This window comes from Diprion similis, chromosome 10 (genome assembly GCF_021155765.1).
Source record: "Diprion similis isolate iyDipSimi1 chromosome 10, iyDipSimi1.1, whole genome shotgun sequence".
Classification (NCBI taxonomy): Eukaryota; Metazoa; Arthropoda; class Insecta; order Hymenoptera; family Diprionidae; genus Diprion; species Diprion similis.
The window spans coordinates 11,213,945-11,233,143 of NC_060114.1; the positions used below are offsets into that span (position 1 = coordinate 11,213,945).

A 19,199-nucleotide genomic window follows, 5' to 3' on the forward strand; every position below is an offset into this window, starting at 1 on the left:
AATGTTGAAAGTCAACCAGCGAGTATAAGCTCCGTTTCACGATAAGAGAGAGAGATCTTGACATAACTTTGACTATTCTTATTTCGTTTTCTAACTCCATTCGTTACCACCTATTTTCGTTCTTTTTCCTCGTTCCTCAGGCAGATGCGACTCAACGATCAGTATCACGGCCGAGAACCTTCACCGTACCGTCAGAGATTGATTCGGCAAGGAAATCTGTACACACGACAATACGAATCCAAAAAACCTCATCATTCAAGCGGGACTAGCAGACGAGTGGAGCACTATCACCCATGCCCTCAGAGCAGGCATCTGCAACATCATGATCGACATCTTCGGTGTGAGCATCCGCATCATCGTCGTTCACATTTCCATGACGAACACTCGAGGCACCGTTTACCACGTTCTCGTGACGCTTGTCTTCAACACTCTCATCCACATGACCGGGATGTAAGACACGTGGAGGTCTCGCGAAAAACACACGTCACTGGAAATGGTCATTTGCACGAATGTCGTCATTCGAGGTGATTAACATGGTCAAATGCGTATTATGAATTAGAATTAGAAATGAAGTAGGTTCCTTGATTGTTGCTTGCTTAGTTGAGATGTTAATGGAAAATTCATTTATTCCACTTAAGGCAACCGAACACAGTGCACGAATGTCACTTGTCACCGCCAGCTCGTCACCCTTGCCAAACGCCTGATAATGACAACGGTAAAGTTATCAATTATTGCACGATAACAGATTGCAAACTACGGAATCGTGATCAGCCACCTCGATGATCGATTATGATTATTCGTATCTATGTAAGATCATGGTGAAAAATAATTAGGTACAGCAGTCATAGTTGTGGTAATAATTTTCTTGAAGAACAAAAAGCCTCTGGCTTAATCGTCACTTGAATCACCACCAGCAGTGCGTAAAAAGTTACTGTAGAAAAACAGAAGAATATTGTTGCATATTGTTAAATAATCATCGTACAATGTCCGAAATGTCTTTTTCAAATTACAAAGGGTCTAAGAATTGTGAAACGGGTAATAGAAATCGATTCTGAAACTGAATATTTGTTGACTCGAAAAATAGCAAGCAAGAAAAGTTAAACTTTTGAAAAGTTGAAGTTAAAATTGTTTAATCAAAATTTTGGCCAATTTTGAAAATTGCTGGAACGAATTTATTGACGTAATTTTGCCGGAGAAAACATTTGGAAATAGTCTGAAACCCTTGGGAACAGCGGATTAAACGACGTAGCCAAGAGAAAAAAAAATTTATTTGTATTTTTTTCGTATTTTCTCAGCTGTTGATCGTTCTGTGTTCTAGATTTTTTTTTCTGTTATATTCCTGAGCATTCAAATAGTGGAAAAATTGTCTTGAAAATCAATTTCGAGATGAAAAATTTCCGACTCGATGTGCTGTTCATGATTTCATATGAGAGGAATGAAAATTGATATTCATGTATTTCTCCATCATCCTGCATGACGATATTTTTTTTTTTATGCGGATAAAAAGAATGTCATTATAGCAAGAGTCGGTGGTTCGGGTTCACGGAAAATTCGAGTTACAATCTAATTAACCCACAAAGCCACGAACCAAGATGATTTATATGTATAGATTGCTTGTATTATATAATATACTCAATCAAACGATACTATAAAATCAGCTTCTTACGTGGCGTTAAATTATTCAGATCAAAGTCATCGCACCCCCGGAGATTGGAATTCACGAAATGCAAAAGCCAATCAAAAACGATGTACAAATTGTTGCGGTCGACCCCAAGTCCACGATCCACGAGACACGCAACCGGAAAAAAGCTCTTCGAGATACGACTCATCTGAAGGTGATGCATAGTAGAAACTCTTCAAATCAATTGCGGGCGAGTTTCGTGCGAGTAAATTCTGATCGACGGATCAAATTATACACAGATTCAGTCATGCTGATATTTTTGTCTTCCAAGGACTCATTTTTGAAATGAGAAAAACGGAAGTAACCAAAATATCATCAACCAATGAACTAATGATTTCGGTAAAGCTCCTAAACGTTAACTCAGGCTTCTCTCTAGGAGGCAAAAAAAAAAAAAAAAAAGTTACATACGAATGTGAATATTCATATGTACTTCACTTCAGACTGTAAGAGTGTCGGTCAATACGACTCTTCCAAAAATTCAAAGCGACGGTAAATGCATCTGACTAACTTACCAACACCGTGAACTACGCGTTGAATACAGTGTGGAAATCACATACGTGATCAAAGCAAGAACTTTTAATTGCAATCAGGCACGTACACACCCACGTGTGTACCTCCTGATTTAATGAATTCACATGCCGTAGTTTGGCTACAAATATTACACACCGCAGCTGCCAGTGCTGTGCATTTTTCAGACGCTAATTAATGGTTTTCTCTCGCTATACACTCTCGAGGTGAACATTTTCCGCCATTTTTACTCTACTCTCATTTTCCGATCCTTTCACGACCTCTTTTTCCCCAAACACACACACCGAGGAGATTTTTTCACTTCTATTCAAATACAACAATTTCGCTGCTGCAATACCTTGTTAACAAGTGAGTGGCGGAATATAATTGACTCGTTATTCAGGCAGTGGAAGATGCAATGCTGATCGATCCGTGCTGAAACCAGGCACAAATGGTACGTACAGTTTGTCCGTAAATTAACGCGTGCTATTTGCAAATAAATTACGAGCCGCTTCGTCGGGTATTCTGCAGCTTTGGCCAAGGTCCAGATTGAGCCAATCGTAAACTGAACCAAGAAAATCACCGTCACGTGATTTTTCTTTTCCTTGAGTGTACACGGTGTTTTGTTAAAATGGGATTCAATGATGAAGAAAAGCAATACAATCAATGACCCCATGATAGATCGAGACGGAGATTAATTTATATAGAAGCTTGCAGTTAATCAAAATATGTCAGATTTCTATCTGATTTTTCTTGCACCAACTGTGTTAGATAAGAAATGGATTCTTAATCAAAAATGACTGCAAAGACAACTTCAATTTGTTAACATGTTCTGTTCACTGGTTCAATAAAGTTCACCTCGAAAATTTTTACATTTTTTTGCACAGCGTCAAATAACCCTGCAGCTGAATAAAATCACACCGTAACAACGATAAATTGTCAATATTGAGAAATAAATAACAAAGTGTAAAGAATTACGTTTATTTGGCATGATACTAGGCGTGATGGATTGGGTTCAAAGATCTTCGTCCATTTTCGCGACGAACGATTTGACGTTAATAATTCATACAACTGCGAAAAATTCATCATTCCATAATTTAATCTGTACATCATGATAGGTTATATTTCCGACTGAATCAATTAAAATTATTTATACACAGTTCATAATTGTTTAATAATTCATTACCCACGATTTATCGTGCAATATTTCTTCAACGAAAGCTCTCATTATTTCATATCAATATCATTCGGAGGGTGTTTGAAAGCGTGTCCTGCCGTTGTGTACCGAGTCTAGCTATATCCCATCGTGCTTCTTCAAACCGTTTTCCAATACGGTTAATTGTCAATTATACCACCGAGAGAACAAGAACAAAGAAAACTGGACGAGGCCGCACACGGAAAGCGGCCGAACTCTCCCTTCCCAATTACATCCACCCTGAGAGTTGATGTTAAAATAATAATAATAACAACAATGAATGAAAAAATGATACGCAATTTGACTCGTTGTCGATTTAGATCGCTGCGGTGAAAGATCATCTCTCTGTGGCTTCGAAAACTGGACTCAGCGGTTAAAGGGTGGACATAGCCAAGACGACGCTTTCGTATCAACCCCATCATGTTCGGCAGAGGGTGCAGAGGACATGAAACAGGATCAGCAGGATCCTCTCCTCGAAAACACAGGTTTGGCTTTTGATTCCTGCGGATGTGATTCGTCGGAGGATCTCGAGGCCGAGTTACCATCGTCCTTCGAGGATGAAGACGAGATGAGAATGAGGGGTGGGTGTGGCAGCCGAAGGGGAAGAGGTGGAAATTTGGCTTCTTGTCCCTGTGGGAGATGCGGTGGTGCTGCTTGCAACACTCGCACCACAGGCAACGTCGCCAAACCAAGTTCGTCGGGATGCTGCGGTGGGAATCAATCGCACGGTGCACCCTGCAGGTAGGGATTGGTTTTTGGTTTTTTCTCACTCGTGAAAAATGAGCGGTATCGATTGAATTTTATAATTTTTAAGAAAATTACAAGCTTGCAAAGCACCATAAATTTTTTTTAAATTCTCGTTTACGATGTTTGCATTAAATTAAGGATCCTTGACTAGCAATGTACCTGTTTACAAGATCTCTGGAAGGTCTACCAATTTCAGCAAATAAATGCTTCGTGAAATTGAAGTAACATATTTTGTAACTCAAACACGCCGCATTTGCATGAGGTAATTCATTTATGAGTAAAAGACTTCTTTCTTACGTTACGTGCATACAATATGAAACGTTGGAGGTCTGATGAGGATCCACATTTATTCTTACGAGGACTCTAAAAAATACCGTAAAACTAACCTCAAACTGCTCTAAGAAAGTACTCGTCTCTTTATTTTAGCAATTTGTATACTTCAACACAAAGTTTAGAGCTACACGAGGAAAAAAATCTTTTCCTAACCAAGTACAAAAAATTGTACATTCCTACACTAGTGCGGGAATTAAATCGAAACATATAATTACACTGCGAGAAAAAATTTTCCAATTCAATTCCCACACTAGTTCTGGAATTGGATACGTAAAATCGAATTTCAAGCATTCATTTAGGACAAACAGTATGCGCAACACGTCCAGGAATCACCTATTTTGCTCACGAACTGCGCAAATCTACGATTGCGATGAGATAGAATGTGGTAAAATGTGCAGGGAAGTTTTTTCAGGGATGAATTTTAACTCTGACGATTCTCTGGTCCTTGGAATATCCTCCTGCAGGTGCAGATGCAGGAGCTGCAGCAATCCTTTACCCCCCTGCGGGTCCTGCGGAGGACAGAATTGCGGCCAGTGGACCAGTTGCGCCGGCAGTGGAGGAGGAAGCTGCTCTTTTCCACGAAACACGAGACGACACAATGGGCTGAATTGTTGCAGCGGTAAAACCGGAGGCTGCGGAGGCTGTTACTGACAGATTCCACCCCCTGAAAAGATCAAACGTCTCGAATATTTAGGCTGAAATCAACACACTGTACTTCACCGAAAACTCCGTACGCTCAAGACCTAATTCCAGTTCATCGGGGCAAAAACGTACGAAAATATTATAAAAGAGAAAATAAACGGATCGGAAAATTTTTTCGTGTAAAACCAATGTTTTTAGAAAGAAAAAAATTAAGTCCCACGAATATGGGAGCTTTTGGTGAAAGGTTTATTCACACGCAACGGATACACAATTTTAATTTTTTTATTTGACAATTAGTGAAATCAATCTCAAATCCTTTTGTTAATTATGAATAGAAACATGTAAGAGAGATTCCAAAAGTATGCTTAGTACACCAAAAAAATGAATAATAAGATCGTCGGATGAAATTTTATTTCGAGATGCATTTGTTATTATAATAACTGTTATATAATTTTATTTTTCTACAAAAATAGAACAAATATTTTTCCAAGTCCAGATACGTGGAAAAGTGATTCTTAAGATGGTTCAGAAGAATCTATAAACGAAATCAAATACGATCAATTCTCTTCCAACAAACAAGGTTTGTTCTAGTAATTCTATTGAAAACACACATTGATTTGCTTAGCCTACAACTTAGCCCTAATTCAATGCACACGCTCACGGCACAAGTTAATGCCTCTAATTTAGCTGACATTTGCTGGATTTCTGTCGTCAGTCTAGCCCGGGGCTTCAGACCGATCGCCGAAAAACATCAGTCACAAAGATATGTAGGTGAGTGCATTTTGTGCTTACCTAAGCTCGTCTCAAGTTTAAGTTAAGCATTGCACCTTAGTGTCGAGAGAAAATACTTTTAATGTGAGTAAGAGTTTCCAGTTTAACGTCCGAAACAAGACTGTTTTTACAATAATATTGGCTGACACAGCAACCTTTATTCATTTTATGACATAAGAAGTCTTACGTGTCTTTTTTCTGTGAAGACTACTAGATCATTTGAAAATGAAGTAAAACCGGTGATTTCACCCTTTGTAACGGTATAATTGTTGTTAGAGATTATTCAAATATTTTTTCTAACTTCTGACTCTTATCCTCAAGTTCAAGACATGGTTTCCCTTGGAACTTTGAAATCCTATTTCGTTGACAAAATGGTAAACGATTGTATCCGCATTACGTCTGTTTGGATCCAATGCTTCGAATTGTTTCGGAGACACCTTAACTTGTGACAGTTGTCTGCGCCTCATTCCGCGCACAATGCACGTAGCAACTTAGCGGAGATTCCCTCGGTGGAAAACAGTGCTATAGAACAGAACAGAATAGAATAGAAGCTTTATTAAGTTCTGGGACGGGATGTCCCCTAAGAACAATAACGACGAGGTACCATATAATAGTTCACAGTTTAGTTAGTCGTTCAGCCTCGTGGAAACATACAGAACTTTACAAAGACGGGGTGTGATGGAATATATTCATTACGTCACCGGGTTGGTCACGTGTACACCAGCGGATAAGTAATTAACAAAACTTGAATAAAAATGCCCCGCGAAAAAGGGTGCAGAGGGGTGTGACGAAAGTAAACCAAAGAAAAGCAGAAAAAAAGGAAGAAAATAAATTAGCGAATGAGGAGAGGCGGGGTGAAATAATTTAAACATAATTAAACACGCGGGCTGCAAACTTATGATAAATAGAGTAAGAGAGACGAGCTAATTTTCGTCCCCCGCAGTTTCGCTACGTCTTCAATTCTCCCTCTTTCTCACTCTCTGTCCTTTTCTTTTCTCCTACTCTTCATCTGGATCCGTATTTCGAGCTGAGTCTACTTGGAGCAAAAGTTGTAGCCACTTCAGAACTCGGTACAGCGTAAACCCCTCCGTGCCGTTTTCGGCAGCCGCATAAAATACGGCAGTAAAAGAGTTCTAAGGGTATAAAAGGTGGCTGGCTAGCTACCAGCCAGTCAGGGCAGGTGGTTTCACTTTTATTGCACGGGCGTTTGTGGGCTGAGTGCCTCCACCTTCTGATCGTCCGGACCTCGGATTTCGGTCTCCTCATCGCCGCCCCCTGCATCAACTATTTGTATTGCCTTGTATTGTCTTCTGCAATCCGCGCGTTGTATTACAGATGAGAAGGAACAAACACCTCGAATTCAATTCCGCAAATCGAACGCGTTTGGGAAACACGCGGACTCCGATTCAAGCATTCAAGAGACACTCAAGAAATTTTGGTGACGTATGATTGGTCTTTTTATTTATTTCGAAATAAATTTTAAGAAGAGAAACTTTTCGTCCGAAAACAAGTTTCGTTATTGTTCTGAAAAACTTGGATCATTGTGACTGATGAACATAAGAAATGTGCATTAATTGAAATTCTTAAATTTTTTCCATGATTCTTTCAAGCAAAAATAATCATCGTCAAAGTCTGAACCCATATCGAACAACTACCTCTAACGGAGGTTCCATGGACAACCATGACGTTTATGCAATACCTCTGTTAAACATCCGTTGCAACCGTAATCAAGAGTAATAGAGCTCTATATATCTAATAGAGATCCACTATGCATATGGATGTTTTACGAAGCTGTGGATCCCATGGGGTGTTCCATGTGACAAGTTCTATAATTCCAAACTATTCTCTATGAAATAACGAAGAAGCATATCTGAACAATTGCTAAGAATCGATAAACGAAACGTCTTGCAGTATTACGAAAGCTCTTTTTACAATTTTTGACAACATTTGAAATTTTTTGAAATATCATCTCTTTCCTTCATATCAGACAATGCTCGAAACGTTCCTTATTATTCCTAAGAGTTCTTGTGGAAGTTCGTAGAATTCTTGGATCAAGGCGGTATTCTGTGAAGCAAAATAGAGCATTTGCTACTGCTTAAGCCAATCTATGGGATATGAGGGCGTTCGTCGACTTGTACCGCTTCCCGAACCATGCCCGAAATTGATCGAGCTCGTCACGACGGCTGAAGGTTCACGTCAGGACGTTTGATCCGCGAAACTGAGGGTTTAATTAAGGGCTATTTCTCCATCGAATACCGGGGCTGGAGGCGGGAGAAAACCCTCGCTGCGTTGGTTCGAAGCACTCGAGTGTAATTGATTTTCAGCTTCCAGCTTCCAGGAAGCTTTATTTATTTCTGTGTACCAACGAACAGCGAACTGTTCGCGAAACTTTCGTCCCGGGCCAGCGATCAACGCGTATTTCGGATCCGCGGGCAATACACACATCTTGTAATTGAACAAAATTCTAACGTTTCAAAACGCCCGGGTAAAAGCTGAGAGGCTTATCTCCGGGACGCCATTAAGTTATTAGGACCAAGATCCAATCAAACGTTTGAAAAGGAAGTTTTAGTTTGCTTAATCCACGAAATACCCAATCTGTAGAGACAATGCTGATCCCTGCCAGCAGACGCCCTTCCGAACAACAAACAACCAGACACCCGACTGATGGACGGACAAACAGAAGGACAGACAAAGAACAGCAGCCAACGAACGAACGACTCTACCCTTTGTGCCCCGTAATTGAACGGGGTGTTTTCTTACAAACGCAGAAACATTTCAAGGAATTCCAATCCATCTAAGGAAAATTTTTACCTCATCTTGAATGTCAGTTACTCCAATGGATTAGACAAAGGTCATGATTACACCTTCTTCAACATTTTTTCGAATCGAATTGCAGAAGGAGGCAAAAAATTTGAGTATCCATTTCGAGCCAATCGCGAAAGACTCCAAAAACTCCGCATAGTAACCAGCGGAAGTGGTGAAGGGACGTGTTAACACCTTCAGTCACGCACTTCCGACTTCAACCTGAGCATAAAGCACGTCTCTCCAATACCTACTCTGGAACTCCAGAAGGACTTAAGGTCCTGCCCATCAAGTTGTCACGTTTCAAGGTGCTCGTTGAGAGGATTTTAGTCAGTGGAGGAAGGCGTTCTTTGTTCTTAAGATATCAAGTACAACTGCTTGGATCAAAGATCCAAGCACCGGTCTCTTGACTTGGATTTTTAACGCGGGCATTATCGTGCCGGGTTTGTAACCCTCGGTTTGATCACAAAGAGTGAGATCGCTTTTTAAGAAATTCGCTCCGCTTGATTGAATAACATCTTTCCTCGGGTCTCGTTGCCTACATCAAAGCATACGAAACAATTATGCCCTTGTATGTATATTTTTCTCACGACCTTTGTGCCTGCTTCAGGGCAATGCTTCGCCCTTCGTTTTCAAGAATTTTGCAAACACTTCAGGCTGAGGTCAGCAAAGGTTTAGTTTGGGTCTGACGATACTTGGGATCAAAAAGCCAGGCGGTATGCTATTGATGTGGTCAACGCTTGAAGAACACCAACTTTACCCCTCCCTGATAACTTCGGAAGCCGGTGGCTACAGCCTCGCGAATTATTTTAGTGCGGTATGGATTACTAGGTTGTAAATGCGATCTTTCGAACCAGCGAAGTGGATGCTGCAAACTCTGTCTTTAAAAATCGAGCATGGTCAAAGTAAGAATGTTCGAGTGAATTAGAGACTTACGGTGAAGAGATATTACGGACATTCAAATTGAATCACAGCAGATTTGAGAGTCAGGATTAGTCGAGGAAAGCGTACGCCATAATCAGCGAGCGTATTCAACAGTCTTTCACTCCAAGCAGACATTTTGAACTTTTGATTGAGATATTTCTGAGTGGAGTTCTCTGACTTGTAGAAACTTCTGAAAGTCACTAAATGTGTAATCCTTGGATGGTAAAAACTGTCGCAGAAATGAAACGCAATTGTATTTTGCTACCTACATAAATCTCGCAGGGTTTATTGCGTTTAGTTAAACTCGGTGAAAAATTCGTTTCCAAAAAAAAAAAAAAAAAAACGGTGAAAATCTTCCCATCAATCTTTACATTTTTCCGCGAAAAAATACACGTACATGTGTACCGGTGAAAAGAATGATCGATAAAGTTGGAAGGACCGGGTCTCTGATTTTCGTCTGTCAATTGAACACGAATGAAAGCAAGTCACGTAGACGAGAGTAAAAACCAGCTGCAGGTAAGGATAGAGCGAGGACGTGGGTTCGGGTATAAGATATGCCAAAAAGTGGCAACCGGAGAGAAATTGAAATGCAGAATGGCAATACTTCAAATTCATTTGTGTGACAATCTCCGGTCTTCCAGTTCGACAGATCCTTGCTCGCGATGAAATCAGAAGTTGGCTGAATGTCTGGCTAAAGTCCTTCGGTCCTTCTTCCGTCATTTCTCAACCCCGGGGTCCCCCTCCTTTTCCAGGTTCCCTGGAATCTACCTTCGAACAATTTGCTCGCGGAATTCATTCCGTGCAATAGAGGGGAAATGAAGCCCGAGCCTTTCCGTCTTTCGGAATGGTTCTTTCTCTCTTTTTTGTTTTATACTTTCTCTTCTTTTTCTTCTCTCCCTCTTTTCACCAGATACCCAAACCAGGGAATTCTCGTCAGCGTATCATCGTCTTTTCTGACCTCGTAAGTGAGAGACGCAACACTTCCAGTGAACTACGTCCAAAGAATAAGTAAATTCGAATGAAACTATGCCCGAGTCGAAAGATGGCCGACAACTTACGATAACTTTGAAGAAACTGGGCTATGAGGGTTCAGCAGAAGCAGGAATTACCTCACTTACTTACCGTCATACGTAATTCATTTTCCAGTACTCCGGATCGAACTTTATTCCCTTCTTTTTTTCTTACTTCGCATTACTTCTCCACTAACTAAGAAGCTTGACCGAGTTAAAATTATTTCGTTCTTCCTCGTCTCGCTTTTCTCAGGAAATGAGCACCTGTAGGATCACGCGCTGATGTGGAGACGTATACAGACGTATAGGTATGAGTATATATCCATAAGGGGTAGCTATAGAGATCCTAGAATTCCCATTAAAGGATTCCAAAGGATAAAGTTGGTCGTGGAATGTCAGGAGGAGAGAGGATAATATTATCGTAGGTAGGGTGCATTTATCCATCTACCTCTGTCTCACTCTCTTCTCTCTTTCCGAAGACCGAATCCCCAATCTAAGATCTAGAATCTAGTGGGCCCGGATCCCAAGCCTGGAATCTAGAATAGTGTGAAATGTCTCTCAGAACCCTTCTTATCCGCGTTCTGCCATACCTATAGGCTTGTGATTAACGCTGTAAATGGCGGGGCTCTTCACGACCCCATCACTGAACCACGCTTCTCCATCGACCTCTCCAACTTTCGTCGAATTTGCTGACCCCGCAATTCTCTTCTGGGATAAAAATTTATCCCCGTAGCTATACTTGAGAGTAATCGACACATCGCAAGTTCTTGACTATTTCTTCTGTTGCTAATTTCACACCATTTATTATAATGATTAATTGAACTGATTTCGATCAAAAAACTAGTTATATACTTGGCCAGATTTTTTTAGCCCATGGAAACTTTTTTCAAATATCAAAAATTTATTTTATCATTGAATTTATCAAAACTTTGCATAAGATACGAATTTCTCTATCGTATCAGCTGTTAGCCATTCGTCACTTGATGATTTCAGTTAGGTATAGATCTCTTATAAGATAAGTTATCTGCACTTATCTCCCTCACGGCTGATATAAATGTTGGCAATATCAAGATATAAGTCTCAGTATCCAAAACTGTAGGTGCTCAGCTGTACTAAACGTAATGGGGTTTAAGGACCATTTCGAAATTGTTTTCAACAGTCCCGTGTATTATGCGGGACAAACGATAACGGGAAAGCTAATAGTCGAACTGAAAAAACCGAAGAAGATAAAAGGTTGCGTAAAATTAGAAAAATAAACATTTTTAAATTACTTACGTGTAAAATTATTTCGCAAACATCATGTGAGCTCTCTTCCTTTCTTGATTTCGCTTTCAGGACTATACTTGAAATACTTTGGCAAAGGATCTGTACACTGGAACGAAGGTTGGGGTACAACAATGGTGTCGCATTCGAACCTAGAAATATACTTGATGCAATATCAACTAGTTTGCGGAAGTAAGTACCGTAAAAAACAAATGGAAAAAAAAAATCAAAAACTTTCCGTCATCTGAAAATAATCAACTCCACATCAAGACTCCGGATCTTGAGATACGAAAAAATTCTTGGCTCGTGCAGATGAGACAGATGAGTACGAGCTAACGGAAGGTAGACATGTCTTTGGATTCAACTGCCAACTGCCGGCAGATCTCCCCTCTAGCTTCGAGGGACACTTTGGACGCATCAGCTACTCCGTCAAAGCCATAATCGACCGCCCTTTGAAGAACGACTACGTCGCAAAACAGCCACTGACAATTGTGTCGATATTTGACCTGAATCGATGTTCCCTCGCAGCGGTGAGCAGGGATAAAGGATTAACTGGAAAAGCTTTGAGTTAGAACGTTACTCCAATTCCGATAAATAATTTGAATTCTTTCTTTTTTCATGGCTCGAATCAGGTGCCGGTAGAAGAGCAGAACAGCAAGACATTTTGGGGACACCCGAAGTCTCTGAACATGTCAGTCAACATTCCTGTCCGAGGATTCGTTCCTGGACAGGTAATACCGATCAAAGTATTACTGAGCAACGAATCTGAAGTTCCGGTCAAGAGTTTGGAGGCTACTTTGAAACAGGTTAGTTTTAATTTCTTTCCTTATCTGGCATACTGGGTTATCGCAACGCGTGACACGTCAAAACAATCGTTCGTCATTACTTAAGTGGAATAGAATCTCGAACTGGTGTCAACATAAACCGTGTATAATCGTTAATCCTTTTCACTTGAGTAAAGAAATTATTTTTACGTGTGTGGAATTGACGTTGATAATGATGAAAAATAAATTCTGCATTTATGAAACATAATAGGATCGCGAAAAAGTATCTGCAGAAAGAATCGGTATCTTATCCGACCTCTTTGAATGAGAAGAATTTTTAGTTTTTGGTAACCAGAAATGAGTACTAGCAATTGATAGTTGATAGTAATTTGGTATTCTTGTCTGAAAATCAATCAAAAATACTTTCTAAAAATGAAAAAGCGTTCCCTGACCTTCGAGTAACTTTGGATGATTTTTTTTTTTTATATTTCGTGAAGAATATACCTGTAAGATTTGAAAATATGTGTGTTTAAAATTACTTGAACGGAACATTTTGCTTTCAATGTATATTATACATCCAGTAATAAATAGTTAACTTGTGTAATTTCTCATGAATTTCAGTCACATGTGGGATTTATTCCTGCACTTGATATTTTCGTTGTAATTACAAGTTTTACAACGTTTGATAGTGTAAAGTTTTTCTGATGAAGTATTCTCGACGGTCACTTGTTGAAGTAATGAAACATGATACGACGTTGTGATAATATGAAGAACTAATAACTACACCTACCGACCGTTATCATTTCACTATTTGTAACGATGAATTGTGAAGTGCATAATAATAATTAGCAAAAAGTTCCAACTTCAAGACAACGGGCGTCGTGATAACAACGCTATTAATCAATCGATCAAAATCTTATCAACGCGATAGTTAATGTAAGTTGGTGTACCTATTCGACCTATTCAAAGAAAATACTTTGATATTATCTTGATATTTAAATGACACAGTTGGCAGTTATCTCTTTTTTTAAACATCCATATGCATAGTGGATCTCTAATATACATATAAAGAAATGCACGATATCTACTATCGGATTAACGCGCGTGATGTATATCGATTTCTTGTCTATGAATATCCATGCACCAAAAGAGAGCTTCAAATTGTACAAACCGACAGCAATTCAGTCCATTCGTTCACTCCGAATTTCATCCGGTATCTACATATTTGGTCCTTCTTGAGTGGCTGTCTATATTGCCTAGGACTTGGACTTTTTATATGGAGCAAAACAAAATGTTCACATGATAGTTTCTAATATTTTTCGTGGTACGTAAAGAGGATTAGATGTCACGAAAATAATGTCGACTAAAGGTATTAATTTCTTTCCCGCAAAATCCATGATATCTCCGATGACGATCCATGTGGATAGCTACTAGAGTTTGCTAGATGTATAACAAGTGAACATTTGGATGTCTATTAGAGCTTTATTACATTTGATTACGGTTGAAGTGTCATGGTTGTCCATGGAACGTCCTTTAAAGACAAATCTTCCTTGTGGACAAGCATTTGGTTTCCCGTGACTGAAGATTGTTTAAATACCATACTTACAGAAGGTGGTGTTTCACGCGATCAGGAAATCAAGTCCCATGAAGGTGTTCGTCTTCAAAAATGAGTACCCAGTCGAAGAGGGTATCGGCAACAAAGAGGTACACCTCAATTTTCAGGTACCACCGTTGCCACCCTCTTTTCTCCAGTTCTGTAGTATAATCGATCTGAGATACCAGCTGGACATAAAAGCCAAGGTCAGTGGCTGTCACCGAAGTCTCAAGCTTCCAATCGAACTTATAATAGGAAACATTCCGTTGGTGGCCTACGAGATGCCGATCTTTGGTAACCAGCCATTGTGCGATGTGCCTGGCCTCTCACCACTGTGCAATCAATTCTCGGATAATCGACCACCACCTTACACTGTAATTTTTCCTCCATCGATGGAATACGGCGATTTGCGTGAGTGTAAAAGTCTAATCAGTCCGAGTAAGTTTCAACCGAAGTGACCCCTGATCAATCGTTCATCTTGTTTCAGCTCCACCGTCCTACGAAGAAAGTATTAGACACGGAAGACTCGATAGAGAAGGACCGCGAGAAGATTCGAACAGCAATGCAGAGACCAGAGAATTTTTACCTTTGTATCCTGTGTACAGATTTGAAACCGCTAGAGCGCAAACTGTGGGATAGTTATTTCTGAGCAATTATTATAATTTCCATTCGTCGAACTGGAGTTCGAGAAGTTAGACTTCTCGTGGACGGTTTCCGATGCATTTCACTTTGGAAACTCTTACTTGTGGTCTCTGGACAGAGAGAAAATCAAAGTACCATCGAATGTCCAAGACATTCCTTCGATGAAGTTGTCTCTGAAAAATTGAGAACGAACCCCTCGATATTCTTCACTGGAATTTATTTACGAATCATCAAATACACAGAGTAGAAGGATTGTTAATGATTTTTTATCGAAGATCACAAAGAATCAAATTTTATCGGGAATAATGTGTTCTATAGGTGGTAACGTTGTTTTTCGCCCTTACATAACCTAACGGCTTGGTTATCTTTACCTTCTCATTTTTGAACTTATTAGCTTCTCGCTGTTTAGATTCAGACGTGATGGATTTTAAATGATGTTTAAGTTTTCCGTCGGACTGTTAATAAACTGCTTGAAACAGGAAGTTTCGACAGAAATTAATCAACTTACTTGATCGTCTTACACATGGGGCACATCAAATGGTAATCAACTTTGCTGAATTATCGATTTTTTGCAAACATAAATCTGAAGTCAGTAAGTTTAATATACTAACAGTTTAATGACTACATAAATATACATTACTTACTGATATCTTTTTATTCTTATATAAAAGATCTTTCTCGTTCTAAAGCGATACATCGCATGTCCAATGGTATAAGGACGTGTGCGCCATTTATTACACGACCTTTTACCACCCCGCGTAAGGGTAACAAGACGTAATTTAATCCCCTTCCTGTTTACGCGAAAAACACGAAGATACATTCAAAATCGTTGAAATTGAAAAATGGATCAGCCAACGGTAAAAGATCGTAAGTACTGTTGGTTATACCCTTTCATCACGAACTAGGTATACGAAAAATAATCACCTTCACTAATGGCGTACCTTGTCCCGTTACGTTTGATATTATTTTTTGATGAATAAAATTTTTCCTTTGTGATAAAGAATAATTGGCAGATTCCACTTTATACGGTTAATTTGCGGTCATTTATCGAGGAAATATAAGATTTCATAAATTCTTCCCGGAATCAATAAATGTTCACATTGAGAAGGTTTTTGCGATGTTTACGAAAAAATACAGAAACGGCAGATGCGTCCTTATATCCAATTTATAAATATGATAGCTATATATTTTAATGCCGAAAGGGGGAATCTTACAAACATAAGGTATTTTGCTTTTATTCATCTATTACGCGAATTTCAATGTGAATATGCGTTTTGAGCGTTTTCACACCTTTTTACTACCAAATTCGCCATTAGACAGGTGATATGCTGCCTTAGACGTACGAGTACTGCTAAGAATATATTTCTTTCCTAAGTTAGGTATCCGGAGGGTGAAAACCAACCTAATGTTTTTTTTTTTTTTTTTTTTTTTGGAAATTGTATTTCTTGCGCAATTTTTATATTACTCGTTAAATAAATAATTACTAATTTCTTATTTTTCTGTGATTATGCGATACCAATTCTTTTCTACGAGTTACTGTAAGCCAGGATCGCCAATGGTGACAGGATTTTTGTTCAATTTTTGTTCACAGTTTCTGTCTGAATAAACATTCCATTGTAGACAATATTTATAGTAGACAGTGAAGAATCATAAGGGAGTGAGAATAAGTTACAGAATTATTTCTGAGCTTAGCTGAGTATCATCTGAATTCAGTGAAAATAAATTTGATGTGTTACTCGAACTATACAACAACAAATTTCCAGTTGAGCTGATAATTTTTAAAATATTGTGTTGGTGCTCTGAAGCACTGCTTGAAAAAATACAGTTTTCGTTGAAATTTGGTTGAAATTTAGTAAAACAATGTTCAATAGTCGAAATTTTTTCGATGAAATATAAATTTGATGCCGAGTGTTATTTGTACCAAAATTTGATATAAAATCTGAGAGGTTAAGGGAAAATTCGTTGATGCAGGAATCAAGAGTGAATATGACCCTTGTAATGTTTGGGAAATGGAAAGTGTGTAAAAAAAAAGAAAAGAAAACGATAAGCTTTGCGTAAGGCTCTTGTAGTCACGTTCGAAAGGTAAACGCAATGAGCGAAGTACGTAACCGAAGCGAGAAAATACGAAAGTAATATTCGCGCACGAGGAAACGCGGTTGGTATACCTGTTGTGGTATAATAAGTTTGGGCAATGTGTATTTACACGTTGGTAAAATTAAAATTCCTCAAGTGTAGAAAAGCAGTCTGCAACGGCAACCCGAAGGAGAGCTCTGTTTAATTAATGACCAGACTAATTAAAAGCCAGAAGAAAAATATTCCCACTTGCCTGAGCTACCCCAGCGCACCATTCGCTTTTTCCCACACAAAATGGATACTAAGAAGGCTCTTTAAGCTACTCTGCATTAATTCATAACTTTTTTGATACTGTTAACGACTTTTCCGTTTCAAATTCCCGAACTGCAGATACTATTTGTCCTGATCAAGTGCGCAAAATTCGGTTTTTCGCACTGGTGTGGAAATGATAATGTACCATTTTGCGCACTGATTTAGGTGCGCAAAATCTAATTAGGAAAAATAGAACGCCCAACAGGTATGTGAATCATGTATTTTGCAAACTAGTTACGCAATCTACTATGGGATGATCTTGAAGCTATTTTCTTTTTTGTCTGTTAGACTAAAAACAGCCGTTCTCATCCCGATGGCTGACAACCTGACCGGGAAATTTGCTTTTAGCCAGTATCACGTAGTGTCCCAATCACCGACGGATGTAGACGATATTTGAAATGCGTTGTTATTCTGAAATGCGCACGTATTTCAGGACTGGAAGACTAAACATCGAGAAGCACATATACGTTTCAGCAATATGGAATACGGAAGAGAGGTCGCAAGAGCCCCATATTAATATGGAACGACATGCACAGGCGTTTATCTGACAGTCAATCATTCGGCTTTGATGAGACTATAAATAAACCAACTTTTCCACTCACCCCAAGGCAACGGTTTTCGGTGAAACCTCCCGCGACTGTAACGCGATCTTTGAGTAAATAGAGGCATTTTTTCTCTTGTGTTAAAAAGGATCGGGGAAAAAGAGGGTCATCCCTTCCCCACGATGGAAGAAGGATGGATGGAAAAATGAAAAATAAAATTGAGACAGGCTTGAAAGTAATCATGCGTCAGAATAAACTAAACATTGCATATCCGATGAAACTCGTGGCAACGCGATGTGCATTCCAACGTTTATTTTACCTCCTTCTCACTCCGTGAGGAATGCAAAATAAAACTTGTACGTAGTGCAGTTTTGTCCTTTAAATAGAAGGTTACAAACGGAGTGTATAAAAGTGCGCGGAGTGAGGGATGAGGTAGTTTTTAGATCTTCGTTGGGAGATCATCGCTCGACAGGAAACTCTGTTTGTTAATCACAATAATGTTTATAGCGGTTTTAACAACATGTGGGTATCGTAATGTTTCACTAGGATATTCAACCCGACTATTACTCCGTCGTGAAGCGATTAGACGGTGAATAATCTTTCGTTGATTTTTTTTTTCTTCAACCCAATTTGCATAAACAAACCTTGATGTCAGTCACGTAATTTTCTACCCTTGAAGCATCCTGCGTAGTTAGATCGCTCATCGACTCAAATGTTGAACAATTTAACGCGGTAAAAATTTGTGATTGCGAATGAAAAAGAGAATCCTCACTTCTTATATCCAAGACATCGTGTCAAAATTCTTATCTTGAACCGATTTATACGAGATAAGTAATCAGTTACAGTAGAGTAATCGGTTCCGTAAAGACTAATAGAATATTAATGACAGGAGAATCGATCATCGGTAGCAATAAATAGCCGTGAGGTTGGTCAAGTTCAAGGTCAATCTGGACCAGCAAGTTTATCACTCAGGATAAATGGTATCAGGAAAATTGATTGCCAAAGCCTACGAGACAATGATGGTATCACGGATTTTGATGCATACGCGTAAGGTCGTATATATTTACACCGATCGATTCACTGATAAGGCTTTCAGAAAAAGATATTCGTTCGAATTCGCATTCATGTCGGCCGATTCTTAAATCCATTCACAATTTTCAAGATTATGGTTAAATAATTCAAGCCACAGTATTCCACATTGGTAGACTTGTGCAAAATTGATCTAATCGTAAAATCTAGTCGAGTACTAAACGATAGTGTTTGAAACCAAGTTTCTAACTTTGAGAACTTCCCAACCCGAAGAAAGGATATCCGGTAAGACGGTACTCAAATGTTTAACTAAATAACTTTTTACTAATCTAATATATGATGAAAACGTACGAATAAGCATCGAATTA

At 39.1% G+C, this 19,199-nt stretch overlaps 2 protein-coding genes across 2 annotated transcripts; both read left to right on the plus strand.

Moving 5' to 3' along the window:
- The first annotated feature begins 415 nt into the window (after window positions 1-415).
- Window positions 416-1,970, plus strand: LOC124411421. The gene is made up of 3 exons (XM_046890515.1): window positions 416-524; window positions 639-715; window positions 1,686-1,970. Exons 1-3 carry the CDS (start codon window positions 494-496, stop codon window positions 1,968-1,970), a joined length of 393 nt encoding a protein of 130 aa, XP_046746471.1. The 5' UTR covers window positions 416-493.
- Window positions 1,971-11,714: 9,744 nt separating this feature from the next.
- On the plus strand, window positions 11,715-15,065 carry LOC124410947 (arrestin domain-containing protein 17-like). The gene is made up of 6 exons (XM_046889697.1): window positions 11,715-11,845; window positions 11,948-12,067; window positions 12,188-12,405; window positions 12,508-12,681; window positions 14,248-14,644; window positions 14,721-15,065. The coding sequence occupies exons 1-6, from the start codon at window positions 11,734-11,736 to the stop codon at window positions 14,870-14,872; spliced, it is 1,173 nt and encodes a 390-aa protein (XP_046745653.1). The 5' UTR covers window positions 11,715-11,733; the 3' UTR covers window positions 14,873-15,065.
- Window positions 15,066-19,199: the final 4,134 nt, after the last annotated feature.